The sequence below is a fragment of the Equus caballus genome, chromosome 1 (assembly GCF_041296265.1).
Source record: "Equus caballus isolate H_3958 breed thoroughbred chromosome 1, TB-T2T, whole genome shotgun sequence".
Taxonomy (NCBI): domain Eukaryota; kingdom Metazoa; phylum Chordata; class Mammalia; order Perissodactyla; family Equidae; genus Equus; species Equus caballus.
In genome coordinates, this window is record NC_091684.1 from 167,230,143 (window position 1) to 167,248,506 (window position 18,364).

At 42.7% G+C, this 18,364-nt stretch overlaps 1 protein-coding gene across 11 annotated transcripts in view; it reads left to right on the top strand.

The window, feature by feature from the left end:
- Nucleotides 1-18,364, top strand: part of RYR3 (ryanodine receptor 3) — a 484,412-nt gene that overhangs the window by 338,836 nt on the left and 127,212 nt on the right. For all 11 annotated transcript variants that reach the window (XM_023620680.2, XM_070239375.1, XM_070239401.1 and 8 more), the window contains 5 exons: nt 5,821-6,094; nt 7,688-7,802; nt 9,390-9,519; nt 10,707-10,810; nt 13,665-13,800. In XM_023620680.2, the coding sequence (XP_023476448.2) occupies nt 5,821-6,094; nt 7,688-7,802; nt 9,390-9,519; nt 10,707-10,810; nt 13,665-13,800 (759 nt within the window). The remainder of the gene's footprint in view (nt 1-5,820; nt 6,095-7,687; nt 7,803-9,389; nt 9,520-10,706; nt 10,811-13,664; nt 13,801-18,364) is intronic.

Below are 18,364 nucleotides of genomic sequence, written 5' to 3' on the forward strand. Positions count from 1 at the left end.
AGTCATGTCTTTTCCATCAGATCATTTCCTACATCCCTCGGAGGAGCTTCTTCAGCATAGAGTTTCTTCGTCCCTGTTGCTTTAGTCTCCATGTAATGTGGACCTATTCTACAAATATAAATAACTTTAGATAAAAGACCCACTGGGGAAAAAAAAGTAAGAGAGGAACGTCTGATCATTTCTCTTCTCTGATTTCTTTCGAATGTATGTATTACTATAGAAGTTGTGCCTTCTTGTGAATTGTCTTATTTTCTAAATGTCTTGGATAACACAGTTCTACTCATTATTTTACACTTTATTTCTCATTAAATGCTTCACAAGTATGTATCTCATTTCCCCGACTAGGCTGCTGTGGGTAATAATTGTGTTTTGAAATAGTTTCATATAGAGTACCTAACTCAATATTGGGCACTTAACAGAAAGTGTTTGATTAATAAGCTAATTCGGTAGTGACACAACTGGAGGTAACTCAGCTACCTGAGACAGCTACATGACGACGGGCAGAAACTGTGAATGAGATATGTCCTGAGGCCTAATACACATTGCCTCCAGAGCAAAGCCTTCTGTAGTTGACAGCCCTGGTTTCCAGTATGAATAAGAGTAAAGTCATTGCTGAAGAGTCAGCTAATGTCAGGGGCAAAGAATTAAGTGCCTCTCTCTCGAACCTGCCACCCACTTTTCACGATGTGTCCCATTGTACTAACTGGAGAGCAGGCTAAAGAAAGCCTCACAGCCTCAGTGTCAAAGATAGTCTTGCTCTGAAGATGACTGATCTTAAACCCAAACTGAAGAGAGAAGCATTTAGGGCCCTTCAGGCTGGCAGGGAGCCCTTTGGTGATGGATGAACAGTGGCGGGGGCCCTTGCTGACTGCCAGGATCCAATTTTCAAAATAATGGTACTTTAATCCTCACTTTATTTCTCAATGTGAGCTGTCTTGCTCTTTGTATACTCACATTTACTCTACCTCAAATACAGAAACAAACATAGAAAGCTTCCTAAGCTGCAGTTTTCAAGGTTCAGGTCTCAGCTACTTGATTAGAATCACACGGTCTAATGGAACAGGATTCATCTTACCTGGAGGGAAAGTTTTGTTTCCAGCATGGCCACCACCTGAACGGAGGCCCTTTGTATAGATCAGTGATTCTCAAACTTTTTGGTCTTGAGACCCCTTTATGCTCTTAAAAGTTATCAAGGACCCTAAAAAGCTTTAGTTTATATGGATTATATCTGTTGCATTAGATATTTTAAACTGAATTAGAACTAGAATTTAAAACTAAGAAATTTTTTAAATATTTCTTAATTCATTTAAAAGTAGGAAAAACCTCAGTACATGTTATGTAAATAGCATACTTCTATGAAAAATAACTAAATTTTTCAAAATAAAAAAATTATGAGTGATATTTTTTACATTGTTCTAAGTCTTAGGTCTGACTTAATAGAAGATAGTTGGATTCTTATATCTGGTTAAAAAATAGGAAGAAAATTGGCCTCAAACATATATAGTTGGAAAGGAGAGTAGTATTTTAATAGCATTTTCAAATAATTGTGAATATTCTTTGATACTGTATCAAAATTCAGTAAGCAGTAGTTTCTCAAAAGTTAATTGCCTGTGGAACCTGAAACCATATTAAAGACATTTTTGTACTTGATTATATAAAAAACCATTGATCTATCTTACACTTTGAATGTCGCTTTTACCCATGAATGTTTTTGTAGCATTGTGCATCGATCATTGGGAAATTATTGGTTCACTGAGTTATGCAGAGCTTCCAAATGTTGACACATTTCATTATAAAATATTTTTTAAATCACATTTGTTAACATCAACAATTTAATCAGAAAGGTCTTTAAGTCTTGGGAAGCTGTCAGACTCACAGTGGCAGATAAACATTTTCCAAAATTCTAGTTTTCACTTGAAAGCTCGAATTTTATTATTGGCACAGACACTATCAGTTGTTTTCCTTGAAGTGACAGGCTTGCTTCTTTCATTTTTAAGAAAATGTCTGTCAGTTACTCAAGTCTGATTAACCACAGTTTGTCTGGCATTCTTTTAATTAAAAATGGCATTCTGGGCCAGCCCTGGTGGCCTAGTGGGTTAAGTTCAACATGCTCCACTTCAGTGGCCCGTGTTCGGTTGCCAGGTGCAGACCTACACCACTCTTTATCAGTGGCTATGCTGTGGCAGTGGATCACATACAAAAAGAGGAAGATTGGCAGTGGCAGCAGATGTTAACTTAGGGTGACTCTTCCTTAGCAAAATAAATAAATAAATAAAAGCGATCTAAAAAAAAACCAGCATTCTATGAAACAAGAGTCTAGTTCACCTGCTGTCTCTCACAATAGCACAAGTGCTTTCCCTCAGGAAAACCTCTGACCTTTGACCTGTAGCAGATTGCTTTAGGCATCCTTTCTTTTGTGTCACACAGAATATTAAAAAGATGTATACTTGAGTGTATTATTAATAAAGTAGTTTTTCTATTTCCTTTAGGACATTCTTATGAGACTGGGCATTTTCCTGGGGATCTGGCAGTGAAGAATAGAGTTTCATGCTAAGGCACCAGCAGTTTTACCCACCATTGCTTTTACACCATCAGTGCCCTTATCAACACAGTGAAAAAGGCAAATAACATCTTAGAATTGCTATGAAAATACATTTGGCCTTGCAAACTGCCGAAAGGGTCTTGGGGTCCCCAAGGGTCTGTGAACCATGCTTTTATACTTCTGGTATAGATAATATAATAGTTAACCTTTATTAAACCCACAGTATGTGCCAGACATAGTCATAGGCATTAATTATTTTAATTCTCAGATGTACAGATTTCTGGGGAGCCTACCACATTCTAGAAAAATGTATTCTTTTTAACCTCTCAACCCTGGTACATTGATACTGCTCTGCTGCTGGTTCATGGGAGCTAATTAAAACCTGAGGAATTTTCAACAGCGTTGCTGCCAGGGCTGTAAAGCTCTATTTTCTCAGTCCCAGAGGTGTTGAGACCATTAGAAATTCATTGATTCAGCTTTGGTTTGCTCGGTGGGTGCTGGGTCTCTAGCAGATGTCAGCCCACAGAATATGCTGTGCTTTTCAGGGCTCTTGAAAATGTTTCCTCCCACTCCCCCCGGTTTGCGTTCTTCTCATAGTCATTCTTTCTCTCATTTTCTGGACCTCCATCTCACAATCTGGAACCCTGTGCAACAAGAATGGCCTTAAATGTCATGCCTTCCACTGAGTTACATCTGTCCATCAATAACACAATGATGATGAGTCTTGCTTTCTCCTTTTCTGTCGGGATCTTGGGGCCACGTTTTTTTCACTGAGCTTTAGCCTGGTCACACACATAGATTTATTTGCCCCATCTCTAACACTCCCCTTGAAGGCTGGCCTGGACCAGGAACCCATGGTGTTTCCTATTCCATCCTTTCAAGACTAAAAGGCTGTTTTCTTTCCCATTTGCCCTGTAGTGAAATGTTTTGCTGTTAATGATCCATTCTCAAGAGTATAAACTTTGATTTGTATTTTTAAGTTGGTGTGAGGCTAAGAGCTCACCTAACTCCTGAATTAATCTGAAAGCCAGATTAAGGGGAAGCTAATATTTACTAGATTTCATTATGACTTCGTAAAATTCCCAGTTGAAAAGAGGATGGTCCTTGAGCTGATTAAAAATTCTGATAGTTGCTTTTCACGTGTGGCAGCAACTGTGATGATGTGATGAAACTCTCTGCAGAGAATTTGATTGTTAGTGGTGAGGACCATTACTCTTTTAGGCCAAATATAGGCTTAAGAGGTGATTGTTCTTATGGGACTGGATAAGCTTCTGTTGAGTCCAAGAGTGTCTATGTTTTTGTCTTGCTTTCATTCCTTGCTGTGACTGTTAACCAGGAGAAAAAGGAACTTTTCCATTTGGGTACTGAGGTGACAAGTTCCTGAGAGGAGCCCAGCCTAGTCCATAAATAACTTTTTCCCTGGAGGGTACAGGTATTACCTAACCCAGCAGATATTAGTCAGCAATCCCTGCCTAGTGAGATCTCTTAGGAACTTCTTTTAGCTGTGCTTCTCTCTGCCTTGGGTATCCTTTTTTCAAGTTTTTCAGCTTATGTCTCCCGTCTGAACCTAAAACACCCACAGGGTTGACAGACACAGCAGTGAGTTAAACTAATCCTTTACATCTGCATCTCTTTTGGAGCTTTGGTGACCAAGTTCTATTTTTATATCCTTACGATGAGCCAAGAGTGTATGTAGAGCAGACATCTGCCGTATATAGTGAAATGGAGGTAGAAAACTAGACTGTTAGAAACAGCACGGGCTACCGAAAGCACCGATCTGAGTTTATTCCCAGTCCTTTCACTGATGGACTGCGTGGCCTTCCTCATCCCCTGAGCTCTGCCTTTATCACCAGATCTGAAATAAGGATCTGGGTGTCATCCATACCTCTCAGGAATGTGAATTCACAGAGCCAGACTTGGATGTAATTATGATTTAAGAGCAACATTTCTTGCCTCTGTCATGGCATCTTCTGGAAGTGTGTGTATGGCATGGGGAGGGGTGAGCAGTGCCTCCTTAGCCATTCTGGCAGGGTCCCCTTCTACTTCGTCCTCCCTCTCAGATCTGCCTCTCCTTTCTGATCACCCTTCCACAGCAATGCCAATCAGCACTTTTCAGGGGCCATTTTGTCCAGCCTCTGAAGGTCCCACAGCTGGTTTGAGTCCCACTTCAGCGATCTTTTCTTTACTTGTGCAGCCAGTGGCATTTGTGTGCTACCAGTATGAGCCCCCAAAAATCCCAAATTCAAAGTCATACTGGTTGTTTTCTCTTGATGCTTGTGAGAGCAGTCTGTGATGCAGTGTCAGCTGAATCCTGCCTAAGATTGAGGGCCACACGTCAGTTCAATGGGTGAAGGTCAAATGTCCAATTGCAAAGGCTTTAGACCTGAAGAGTGTTCTCAGTCCACTTCTCTCCATCTCCTACTGTATTTTTGTGTTTATGTCATCTAAACTATCTTTTGCAATTCTCGAATCCATGGTATGGCTAATCACTTCATGGTATGTGGTATCTTTACAATTCTTGGAGAACAATACCTACGGTTAAGAAGTTCCAGTGCTTACTAGTGTTTTACTCTAAAGAGGCAGGGACCAATGTCATCTTCTAATGCCTTCACCCACCCGGAATCAGTTGGTCCCCACAACATCCCATGGCACTTGCCCATACCCCCATTTTAGTATTTATTACCTTCTATTATAAAATAACAATAAAATTTGGTTTTTATAAAAGCAAAATGAAAACATAAAGAACTGGCTGTGAGCACCCTGAAGACAAGGACAATGTCTCCTTTAGTCCTCTATTTCTGGCATTAATTCAAATGTCGTTAATCATAATAGAAAATTTAGCACCCTCAATTCAAAATGGAGATATCTTTTCTTGTAGTATGGCTCACATATTTGTCTTTTGATGATGTATTCTACTTCTCTGCTTGTCATATCCCACCCTTAAAAACAAATTATTTTAGGGGGCCTGCCCCATGGCCTAGTGGTTAAGCTTGCTGTGCCCCACTTCGGCAGCCCAGGTTCAGTTCCTGGGTGCAGACCTACACTACTCCTCGGTGGCCATGCTGTGGCAGTGACCCACATACAAAATAGAAGAAGATTGTCAGAGATGTTAGCTCAGGGTGAATCTTCCTCAGCCAAAAAAAGCAAAAAAAACCCACAAATTATTTTAGCCTTGACCAACTGAGGATGTGTCTTATAGTTGAATGAAGTGGTTGAAATACACAACTCTCCCAGAACCATGACAACCACAGTACTGGTACATCCTGTTGTCCTTCTAGCGACACTGAAGGAGCTCATCTCACAGACAATGATCCGCTGGGCCCAGGAGGACCAGATCCAGGATGCGGAGCTGGTCCGGATGATGTTCAACCTCCTCCGGAGGCAGTATGACAGCATCGGGGAGCTTCTGCAGGCGCTGCGGAAGACCTATACCATCAGCCAGGCCTCTGTGAGCGACACCATCAACCTGCTGGCTGCCCTGGGCCAGATTCGCTGCCTCCTCAGTGTCAGGATGGGCAAGGAAGAGGAGCTGCTCATGATCAACGGGCTGGGGTAGGTCATTCACAGATAAGTGCCAGTCTCTCAAAAGAGCTTCAGGTGAGAAAACTGATTTCCCTTGATATATGGATACTCCAGAATCAAATCCCATAGAATCTCTGTGTGCCCCCATCCTGATTTCACTCCTTATGAAATTATATCCTTGCTAATCAGTCACCTTTGATAATCTGAGAGGCCAGACTCCCTGCTCCTCAGGGGAAAGAGATATTGCCAGAGGAAGTGGAGAGGAACGTTGGAGAAAAGCAGTCACTTAGTTTGAATCTGATGAAAATTGCCCCAGGCGGGCAATGAAAGAAGTCAGAGGAAGGGACAGTGTGTTCAACCCAACAAGAGAAAAACCTTTTGAGCACTTAATCCTTGACTGGAAATATTCTGAGACTTCCCTTGGAAAAATTGCCACCTGATCCTTCTCTTTTCTCAGGACGAACCTAGAGAGTCATTTTTGTCAGTTCTAAGAGACACCTTTACCCATAACAATAGGTTGTGGCTTTCCTTAGAAGCCAGGTTGTCAAAAAGATAGCATTTTAGACATCAAGAAGATCTCCTTTAATTAGGCAGCACAGCACTTCCATTTTGCAGATGAGAAAACTGAGAGCCAGAAAGGTTCACTGACCAGCCCACCGTTTTACTTGATTAAAATCAAAACCTAGAACTGCAGCCTTCCTGCTTCTGGCATTCCATCCCGCCACCTTTGAGCCAGCAAACCAAGGGAGCATCCACTGCCGAGGCCCAGAAAGGGGACTTTGAGGACCCCTGGGCGGGGGTCCAGGATATGCACGTATTCCTCAAATTCATTTCTAAAGAGGAATCTTATAATAGAAATGAAAAGACTTTTATGGCAAAAGAAAAAAGCTCCAGAATTAGCCTGTCTCCTAGCCCTTGTAGTAGACGGAACTGCAGTAAAAACTAGTGCTTTCTCCTCTTGACAGCTACACCCCTGGGGGAAGAGGACGAGCAGAGGGTCACCACCCTGCAAGGGATTATGCAGCCAAGTCACAGGCTGCTTCTCTATTTTGATTTGTCTTCAGCTTTATTATGTGAATTTGTATTGAATGATTTAAAAACACAATCTTTTTACATTTTGTTGTTGATAACTTCACTGGGTTTCAAAGACTGCTGTCCAAAAATGTCATTGGTACCTAACATACAGTTACCTTAAGAAAAAGGTGCAGGTATCAGTAAGAAAACTGAAGTGCATAGAGATATAGATATAAGGACAAGAGAATTAAAAATAGAAGGCCCTGAGGACATGGAGGAAGAGAAATTCAGGGATTTGGGCTGCCTTAAATTATTATGAGCGAAAGACCAAAGGACAACTATTTAATACGTTATTAGAAGGAAATGTCTTAAAGAGAGAAAGCAAGTACTTAATAGAAATAAAAGAACACAAGATATTCCTATTAGCTAAAAAAAGAAAAGACACCCCACATATATTCCAGCTGCCCCAGTGCTGCCTTATTATCTTTTCAGCCATCATATTTACATTACTTCACCCCTAGTGTGTTCATGTATTGGTGTTCTCATTCCTGAATTCTCATAGCATCAAAATAAGCAAGTCCTGACGCCTCTCTCCGATCCTTACCCTAGAGAGATAATGAACAACAAGGTGTTTTATCAGCACCCCAACCTCATGAGGGTCCTCGGCATGCATGAGACGGTGATGGAAGTGATGGTGAACGTGTTGGGTGCAGAGAAATCTCAGGTAATGCCACAAGGAGAACTGAGCCAGAGCTTGACCCCTGGGCTGGGGCATGTGAAGTGAATGGTTCACAGCCACATGGCTGGTGTCCGTGGCCTCAGTTAGTCTTCCCAGGGAGAGACAGGAACACGCACAAAGCCAGGAAGGAGCCAAAAGGTGGGATGATACTGAATGGAATTCAGCCAGCATAGGAGCTCCAGGTCTTGAAGCTTGGGGGCTTTTCTAGCTCATTCCACTGGGCTATTCACTTGCTAAGTCTACTTCCGGTATTCTGCAGCCTTGCTCCTTCCAAGATGGAATTCCTCTGGGTTCCACTTAGGAGCCTGGTGTGTTTTGCGTTGTGTCAGGAGTAAGCTGTTCTAAAGGAGAATGAGATCTTAATAGCAATCCTGGCAGTGCTCCCTCAGGGGTGCGCCTTTCCTCTGTGAGCCAAGCTCCCGATGATGTTGGATTTCCCTGCCAGTCCCCACCCCCATCAGGAGCCTACTGTCAGAGGAAGTTCTTGCTGACAAAGCGAAAGGAGTGAGGAGAGGTCCCAATGGGCATTTATCCCAACTTGCCTGGGGTCCTGCTCAGAGTTAGATAGCTTCTGAAGGCAGTAGATGGGGTTTGTTTTCAGATGTTGGAAATTCCAGAATGCCAGGGTCCTAGGAATGAGTGATTTCCAAAGCAGCTCCGCCAGTATTGACAGGTGGGCATGTGAAGGAAGAACAGAAGCCAAGCTCGCATTCCTTCTCACCTGCTTCCTTCTGATGTCTCGGGAAAATGGACTCTTTCCAGAAGATCCTTTGGCAAATGTCTGGATACCTTAGCAGGCAGGTAGACTTTAGGTTTCTTAGAGCACCTTCCATGATTCTAAAGGGGGAAACCAAGGACTTTCTAGGATCCTGAGCAAGGTTAACACTGCCACTAGGTATTGAGCATTACTGAATCAAAAATAAGACGTGGCCAGACCCTGGAGATGCTAATTACTTTGTTAAGCAGAGAAGCCAAGTGCAATCAACAGTAATACAAGATGGCATCTCAGGGCTAAATTGTAAGAATCAGTTTACAAGTGCCATAGGAGGCCATAGGAGAGCAATTATCAAGGACAGATGTAATCAGGGAAGGCGCCCAGTCTGAGAGGGGGATGCTCTCTGGGCTTCCACAACGACAGGAGCCAGCCTTTACCCAGAGGACTCCAGTTTGATACACTGCTGGGCCTTGTTTGTCTGTGATCACCCATGCCCCTTTCTGAAATTTCCCATCAGAGTTCTGTCCACTCCCTTCCTAGTCGGAAACAATAGTCTGATGTAGAATAATGCAATTTCACGTGATGTCTGAGGATGCCTGGATTTCTTATTTGACGTCTGTTTCCTTTGAAAGAAAAGATATTTCAGGAACTATAATTAGCTCTCAGTAATTTGGAAGCCTTGTCTTAGGTTTCCATTCCTGTGAATAAGTCTTAGAATATACTGGAAGTAAGGGGAAAATTCATCTTCCAAACTTCACAGCTTGCAAGACTTCAACCTAAGACTCTTTGAAGTCAGAAATTCCAGAAGGGTCTCATGATAGATCCCTTTCCTTGACACTTGCCACTTCTCCCTACAGATTGCTTTTCCAAAGATGGTTGCTAGCTGTTGCCGCTTCCTTTGTTATTTCTGTCGAATTAGCCGGCAAAATCAGAAGGCCATGTTTGAGCATCTAAGTTACCTGCTGGAGAATAGCAGTGTTGGCCTAGGTATGTCGTCTTATAACTTCCTCATTTGGGCTTAGATGTTACACTTCCCCTACTGAGCACTTAGGAGGGAAAGGGAAAGAAGCCGTGTGTATTTTTAGATATAAGAAGGAACCCTTCCTGATCTAACAAGTGAAATCATGATACCATGTCTCCGCTCTCCAACTTAAGTAGAGATGTTGCTACCAACAAGCACTGGTGACAGATTTGTGTTGGCATAGTCACATAGACTTACCTTGTCTCTCTTAGGACCAAGATTTATGGGGACAATATTTATTTATGGCTCGTGGTTTGTGAAATGCTGCCTCAGATTGCAGATATAGTCTGGGGACACAGCTCCTCCCAGCCCACTCAGCTGACCAGGGAGCAGTGCTAATGAGACCAAGGTCACGGATCCAATCCCTTCTTGGCAGGCTGGCTGCAGGCTGCGTGCCTGTCCCATCAGCCAACCAGCCAGTGCTTGCCATAGCCACACGGCAGACTGGCCAAGAGCAACTGTGGATAAACAGTGTAAATTGATCACCACCACTAGAAAAGCAACGCAACACATATACCTCACTCATGGTTCTGAATGTAAATCAACTGAATCTGTGGAAGATGCAAATGTGTACGTGCACGTGAAATCTCAAATCTCAGGTTTCCTATTTACCAAATGCAACCTCAGGCTACCAACCTTTTTGTAAAATGCCACCTGAAGTTTTTCTTCATTCTAGCCTAAGTACCAAACAAAAGAAAATCAAAGACAACATTGGTGACCTGATGTAACTATATGAGCTAATGCTGTGTGAGGCTATTTTTACACTCTAGGTTGTGGCCCCAGAAATGGCCAAGTCATTTGAGCTTAGTTAGTCAAGTGACATCTGTGTGAGTCTTTTGAGTGATCACCAAATGGAGGCCTCAAGAAGTTTCATGTTAGAAAAACAGTTGAAAATACATGGTCACAGCAGATCCTGTGAACTGATTTTCTAACTTCATCCATATTCACAATCACTAATGCGTGTGGGGAGGGAGGGTAGCAAATAGAGCTGTTCTTAACTTGGCCAGGTAGCCCCTGGAACAACAGCGATGTGACCCAGGTTTGGTGTGTCTGCTGCCCTCTTCTGGTCATTTATGTTCACTGCAATCTCAGCTGAGGGCTCAGTAGCCTTTTGGTCCCTTTCTCAAAGTCTCCTTCTCTCCTCCTCCTTCAGCATCCCCATCGATGAGGGGATTCACCCCGCTGGATGTGGCAGCTTCCTCTGTGATGGACAACAACGAGTTAGCTCTGGGCTTAGAGGAACCAGACCTTGAGAAGGTAACTGGCCCTGGAGAGGCAATGTGTTTGTTCTCTCCTGCTTATCATGCAGCCAAGCCGAGCAGAAACAGACCAAAGGCTGGGTTTCCATCAGAGCCTCTTTAGTGTTCGAAGGAAATGTCATCGAAAGTGAGTAACTGGCAGCAGTATGATAATTAGGACCGTAGCCTCTCCTGTGGGCAGGGAGAGCCAACTTCGTAGACGTAGATATGTGGACAGACATTTGTGCTCTTTGTATGTGGAGGCCCAGCCTCATTGGTCTACATGGAATACTACCAGGGACCTATGGTTCCTAATATGGTTCAGTGTCATCCAATTTTTAAGTTTACATACTAAACAAAGGTATGACAGAAAACTATATAATCAGTATACAGGTAAAGAATGCCCACACATGTCCTCTCCATGTACAAATGAGACACAACAGACACATTAGGATTGTGAACTGTATGTCTGGTGGTGGTGATGACTGGGGGCTAATTCACCTCCATCTCTTCCGTGTCCCATCTGGGAGCTAGATCCTTGACTGAACGGCTGACAAAATTAATAATGTACTTTCTGAGCCTGGAGAAGAGCAGGCTAGTGGAGGGAACGGGGGACAAGTAAGAGGTCATCCACTGTGTAGTGGCTTTGGGAGCATCTAACCCTGACATGGGATCTGGAGGGTAACTCAGAAAAGAGATGATCCAAGGGGTGAATAGAAGCTGATCAGCCACTGAGTTGGGAAGAGTGTGCCAAGAATGACTGAGGTTCAGAGGAGAGCATGGCGTGCTTGAGAATCAGAAAGCTGGCTATGACTGGATAGCAGAGAGCTGGGGGGAGTGGTGAGAAACAAGGATGAGCAGTAGGAATTGGACTTCATGCTTCTATTACTATTAATCATAGAGTTCATACTCCTACAGAATCACCATGTGCCAGGTCCCACTTTGAATTAACTCCCATGGCCCTCAGAACACACCTTTTTATTAGTGTCTTCAGTTATAGGAGAGGAAACTGAGGCATAGAGAGATTAGGTAACATCCTCAGCATCGTGGCGTTTGTAAGTGTCAGAACCAGGATTCCAAAGAGTTTAGCTCCAGAGACCGTGCTCTTGCCTGTTATAGGACCTCATTCTAGAGTCAAGAGTGATAGAAACCACTGGATGGCTTTAAGCAGAGGAGCAGCAGGATACAATGTGTTTTAGAAAACACATCCTGGTTTCAATAAGATCTGAACATAAACAAGACAAGCCCCCCACACACACAGTCACAAATGCTGTGCCCCCCAGCAGTAAACTGTGTGATAGCTGTTCCACAAATGCCATGTGTATTCATGATCTCTGCCTCTAGTGGGACATATTTCAGACAAACTCTGTTATTCATACATTTAAACATCAGTAAATAACTCGGTGTTTTAGGTGGTGAGATGATAATCAATTTCTGTATAAAAAAGTAGCTATGGTTCTCTTACAACAAGACAGAGCCGCAAGGTTTAAAACTCATTACCCATCCTCAGCCCCAGTTTATATTTTGAAATGACGCTACTCAACAAAGACCCCAAGCCTTCCTTGGAAGATGCAAGATATGGTAAGTGGAGGCTGGGAGAGGGGAGAAAAGGGGCCTTAGGGAAATCTGTAAAGGGGATGATGAGGTTTGCTGCCCCTTTTCAAGTGGTTCTGGGGGCTCAGCACAGCGCACAGACTTTATGCAGACCAGTGTTGATAAATTACCCAGGTTTGGTTCCTGGAGAGAAAGAGAAGCACGGGTGAATGCTGCAGTTCCTCCCTTCTATTGATCACAACAGAAACTAGGTCCCTTAAGCTTGAACAACCACACACACACACACACACACGGGCATTTATTTTATTGGCCAGTAAAATGCCCTGTACCTGTAAACCGAAAACTCTGCCTAATTCCTGCCTTTATTGATGTTTTTCTCAACATTCCTGAGGCCAAACCAAATCTAAGCTCCAAGCAGAATAGTATCCTTATTGTTTTAAGAAGGAAAAAGTGTGATGATAGTTTCTTACTGAGTTTTGGCTTAGATTCATTATTCTTGCAAAATGACTTAGGGTATTTGACATGAGCAAATTCCTGATTCATTTGACAAACATCTATTGACACCTACTATGTTCCAGGCCCGGGGGATTAAAAAACTGAAAAAGACACCATTCCTGACTTTGAGGACTTTGCACCACAATGGATTCTCCTCTTCTCCCTATTTACAGAAAATATCAAAGGCTAGATTAGAATAACAACCACATTGCAAGCAAAGGTCTATTTGCCAGACTTTTTGCCTGACACCTTCTAAAAAGTAGGCAGATTCTACACAGAGCTCATAAGTGTCTGGTAATCTAGAAGCAAAGCAAACACTACCGATCCTAGTCCTTAACTGCCTGTGGCCTCCTCACTAGCCACCCCAACTTACCATCTTGGCTTTTGACTTGGGACAATGGCTGTTGATGCAGAACTTGGTAGCGACCCCTGGTGGGTCAAGGGCCCACTCAGAGTCAACCAGACACTTGAAATACCATAACCAAATGAACATGACCCACCCAGATCCACTGTTATCTTCCAGATACCCCCTAGTTAGGCCCATTTTTAAATGACAGCTCCCTCTTGCCAGAACAGAGACAACCAGGGAACTGACAGCTCATGACGTATTCCTACATAACCGTGATAATCACTCTTGTTGATTACTTGGAAACAAAAATGAATTGGAGGTTGTGGTCTCAAACCTACTGAATTATTAACTTTAAAAGTCTTGGGCTCTCTCTAGCTTCTAGGGAAATGAAAGCCCTTCAGTTCCTAGAATTTTGTACGCCTTACAGCTATCTCACAAAAAGCTTAGGCACTTACTTTTGTACTGTTCTTGGCAGGTGGTGACCTACTTGGCAGGCTGTGGCCTGCAGAGCTGCCCCATGCTTCTGGCCAAAGGATACCCTGACGTCGGCTGGAACCCCATTGAAGGGGAGCGCTACCTGTCCTTCCTGAGGTTTGCCGTCTTCGTGAACAGTAAGTCCCAAGTTTTCCATGCCGTTCAGACCCAGGATGGCACAATCGTGGGTACATACAAGGAAAAGGAGATCCTTTGCATTACTTCCTATCCATAAATATGATAGATTCTACAGGTAGGTGGCAGCTGGAAGAAAAATCTCAGGGAGAGTCAGCCTAGACAGAGATCAAGAGTAGGATCCAATGGACAGAGTTCTGAGCTGGAGGACCAGATCCAGCCAGAAACTCACTGCATGGGCTTGGCTTGTCACCTCTCTGTACGTCTTCTCCTATCAGTAAAAGAGGGGCCTTATTAATATCTTCCTCTCACCTATTTCACAGAATTAAATGCAGATGTGTCTCCAGATCCTTAGACTGTTCAATGGATGGATAGATGGATGGATGGGTGGGTGGGTGAGTGAAGGAATAAAACTCAAGTATAACTGAACGGCTGTAAAACATGACTAAACTCCCAGGAGAAAAAAATTGCTATAGCAACCCTAAAAATATATTCTGTTTAATACCAGTCACCTCCCATTTATAGTGATTTCTAAGTCTAAAAATTCCTTTAGCTGCACTAGTACAATGTGCTGAGTATGGTGTAAAATAAGTGGACTACCTTCTTGCAAATGTACCTTGTCTGTCAAGATCCTGTTAGAATACTAATTCACTTGTATTTACATTATAGATATGATCCTCTCCCTTCTCGCAGTTTGGAGTTCCAGGCTAACAAATCCAGCTGGGTGGGTTCAGTGATTGCAAAGAGGGATTGCCACTAATAAGCAATCACCCCAGTTGTTCTGAGTGTGAGAATTTCCCTTACAATAATGACACGATGTGATCATTACATTCCCATGAGCTTTTCTTATCTCCCTTCACCCCAACCGCTTACTTTCCTACACCTAGTACACTCTATTGTTAATATTTTGATGATTTCCGTTGTCCAGGTTTTTCTACTTTCCTGACAGGGCCCAGACCTCAAGATGTCTGTGTTGTGTTCTCCTGGGACTCATCCAGCCTGATGCTTAATCAGTATCTTCTGCTTTGCTCTGTGTATTCCTCACTGTTGCTCTATCTGGTCACCACCAGCTTTGCGAGGCTCCATTGTCTTCCTTGCTGACCAGTTTCAGAGTATACTGTACTAGTCTGTTCCACTTGAATCCAAATGATTGCATGTCCAGAATTAATGAGGAGTTACTGTAGTAATACAGAAAATTTTTTGCAAAGTGGATTTTAAGGATTCATAAGTCTCCCCAAATTATGTAAATAGATTGTATGACACAAACCAGATCAAGACAGGACCAATTTATTCATCTTGGCCATCTTCACAGTCAAGAGCAAGAGCTTTAGGAGTCATTTAGTGGAACTGTCTATGTGGGTTAGGAAGGGAAAGAAATCCACTTGCTGTACTCCTGTATGGATTGCCTGAATTCCAGCACTTGCTTATGCTGGTGAGGTACAACCATATTGAAATAAACTCTGGACCAAAATAATTGGTCCACCGTTTTGCTTTCCAGTTGTTTTATGCCTTTTAACATATTCTCTACAGTGCAGTTTCATAATGCAACAAGCTCCAGCAAATTGGCCCATCAGTAGCAATATATGTGCATTTTAATTTAATGTTAATTGTGTCTCTATATTATAAAGACCGTATTTGGTTTTGGCAAATCATATTAGCTTCTGCTTTCAAGGAATTTACAGTCTAGTAAGGGGAGTAGACGTGGATAGAAGTCACTGTAATAAGTGGAGTAAGGCAGGGACAGAGTGCTGGAGGGCTTCCTGAGGGAAGCTCACATCCTGTTGAGGAGATCGGAAAAGGCCTCATGGAGGAGGTGATGTTAGAGATGAGCTTTGAAGGGCCACATTTGCAGATGCAGGGGTGCAGGAGAGGTGATCCAGTTGGGAAACAGCATGAGCAGTGGTGTGAAGTCTAGAGTGTGCTATGCTCAGGAAACACAGTGATCTGTAAGTTGGAGGATGGATACATGGATGACAGTGGTAAGAGATGAGGTGTAGAAGGGAGCCAGGCAGCTATAATGGGGAGGACATAAATGCCAAACTGAAAAGTTTAGTCTTAATTCAGTGTGTGGAGAACTGGAGACCCTTTCTGTCAGAAGAGAGACTATTGGGAACTACTGGGAACTTCTGTGCCCAGGTTAGGACAAGAAGTTTCTGAATTATACTGAGTCAAAAGATTGGGACTGAATAGACTTGCAGGTCATCTGTAGTTGAAATAGTGGGGTTGACTTTCACAGGGAAGAGCATGAAAAAGAGTTATGGAGAGTACGAAAAACACAAAGTTAGAGTCCTGTTGAAGGGGCCAGCCTGATGGCGTAGTGGTTAAGATCAGCACGCTCTGCTTCAGTAGCCTACGTTTGTGGGTTCAGATCCTGAGCATGGACCTATACCACTCACCAAGCCATGCTGTGGTGGGAACCCACATACAAAATAAAGGAAGATTGGTACAGATGTTAGCCCAGGGCCAATCTTCCTCAAGCAAAAAGAGGAGGATTGCAACAGATGTTAGCTCAGGGCCAATATTCTTCAGCCAAAAAAAAAAAGAAGAAGAAGAAGAATCTTGGTGAATACCTAAAGGAGGAGAAAGAATAGCTAATTACAGCAGAGTGATATGGAAGTTGGGGCTGAAAAATGGAATATCTTGGGTTCAAATATGGCTCTACCCCTTACCAGCTTTGTGAATTTAGGCAAGTTATTAAAACTTTCCTAGCCTCAGTTTTTTTATATATATAAAATAGAGATAATAATAGTGCATACCTCACAGTGTTGTTGTGAGGCTTAAATAATCCATGGGAGACTTAGACTGGCACAGTGCCAGACACATAGCAAGCCTGCAGTCATGTTACTTGTCATTGTTGTTCATGATCCTTGCAAGAATATTAGGGCATTTGAAATAGGAAGACTATAAATATATTCCTTGGTATCTCAAACCCCTTTATAAGTTTTCATGTCCAAGAGGCAATTGAAAGGACTTCCTGGCTGGCCTCCTTCATGGCCTCGGTTCAGCAGTAAAAGATAAAGGTGTTATAGGTGATCAATGGTAGATGATGGGAGTGGTCATGGTGGGTGATGGGGGGTGGTACTGATGATGATAGTGATGATAGGATATGATGGTTGAGTGGTAGACATAGTGGGTTTGGAGGGTGATCAGTGTGGTTAGTGATGGTAGGTGTGGTGATAGTTGTGGGTAGTGATGGTGGGTGTAGTCATAGTGGATGAAGATGGTGATGGTGGGATATGATGATTAGGTGGTGGATGGTCATAGTGGGTTGTAGGAGTGACTGTCGTGGGTGGTGATGAGTGATGATGGAGGTGGTGATTGTGGGTGATGAGGATGATGGTAGTGATGATAACAGCTAACACTTACTCAGCATTTACCTTGTGCCAGGCACTGTGTGAAGCACTTCTATATGTATTAACTTACTTACATTATACAACAATCCAATGAGATAGGTACAGTTATCTTCCTCACTTTGAGATGAAGACCCTGATGATTAGAGGGATTGAGTACCTTGCCCAGAATCACACAGTTCATAGGATATAATGCCAGAATTTGAACTGGAGTAATTTGGCTTCAGAGGCCAAACCTTACTCACACCATTATACAGGATTGCCTTGGCAGCACTGTCTCCCTAATGAACAAGGAGAAAGAGCATTTTTTCCTTTGAGCTCGTCAGAAATTGTGACATTATTTAATAACTGTTTGGTGCTGATGCTTTTTAAAAAACATTTTTAAAAGCCAAATTAAAAGCTCCTGCTATATCAAAATAATAGAATGGGAAACATTATTTTACTAGTCTCTCTTAATGTTTGTATTAAATCTTCTTAAACAAGATTTGTTTTTAAAAGAACTTATTAAAGCATATAATTTTCTCCACTTCATTTTTATTCACTTGCTGGGGAAGCCTTGAGTTGTGTTTAACTCTTGAAGAGTTGAATAGAAGTTGAGAAGTTTCTATTTACCCAGCAGTTGCAAACTCTGTAGCCAGTCTAGACACAAATGTGTCAGGGTGTCTGATTAATTCCTTCTTAATGTAGATTCCAAGAAGGAAGAGATTTCTTACCAATCCACAAGAAGAAGGGAAAAGTTATTCTGTGCTTCCTTTGAGTGCGTAGGGTGTTTTGGTGATGTCTCCCCCATGCTACAAACTTAATTGTGAGGGACATGATATCTCCTGGCTTTGCTGAGTCTGTTTCCCTGGGCAGATTTATCATCAGTGGCCATAACTGGGGCATCTATCATGTGATGTGTGAGGAGTATATGAGGGGCTATGAGAAGTGACAGGAGACATGCTCTAAAAGTTCTGCCCTGAAGTCACTTACAAATCAAAGCAGAAAAGAGAGCCAACCTAATAGAATTATCAGAAACATAAATGGAATAATTACTAAAAACTCTGTAATCAAACACACCTACCTACAGATTGACACATGTGACTGTTGGCGTGCCAAAAATGACAGTGCTCATTGGAATCTGTAGAGTGAATCTCAGAATGCCTCCAGAAAAAGGCAAGTGTTGAGTGACATCTTGAAGAAGGAAATGGACATAGTTTACCAGGGTAGTATAGGG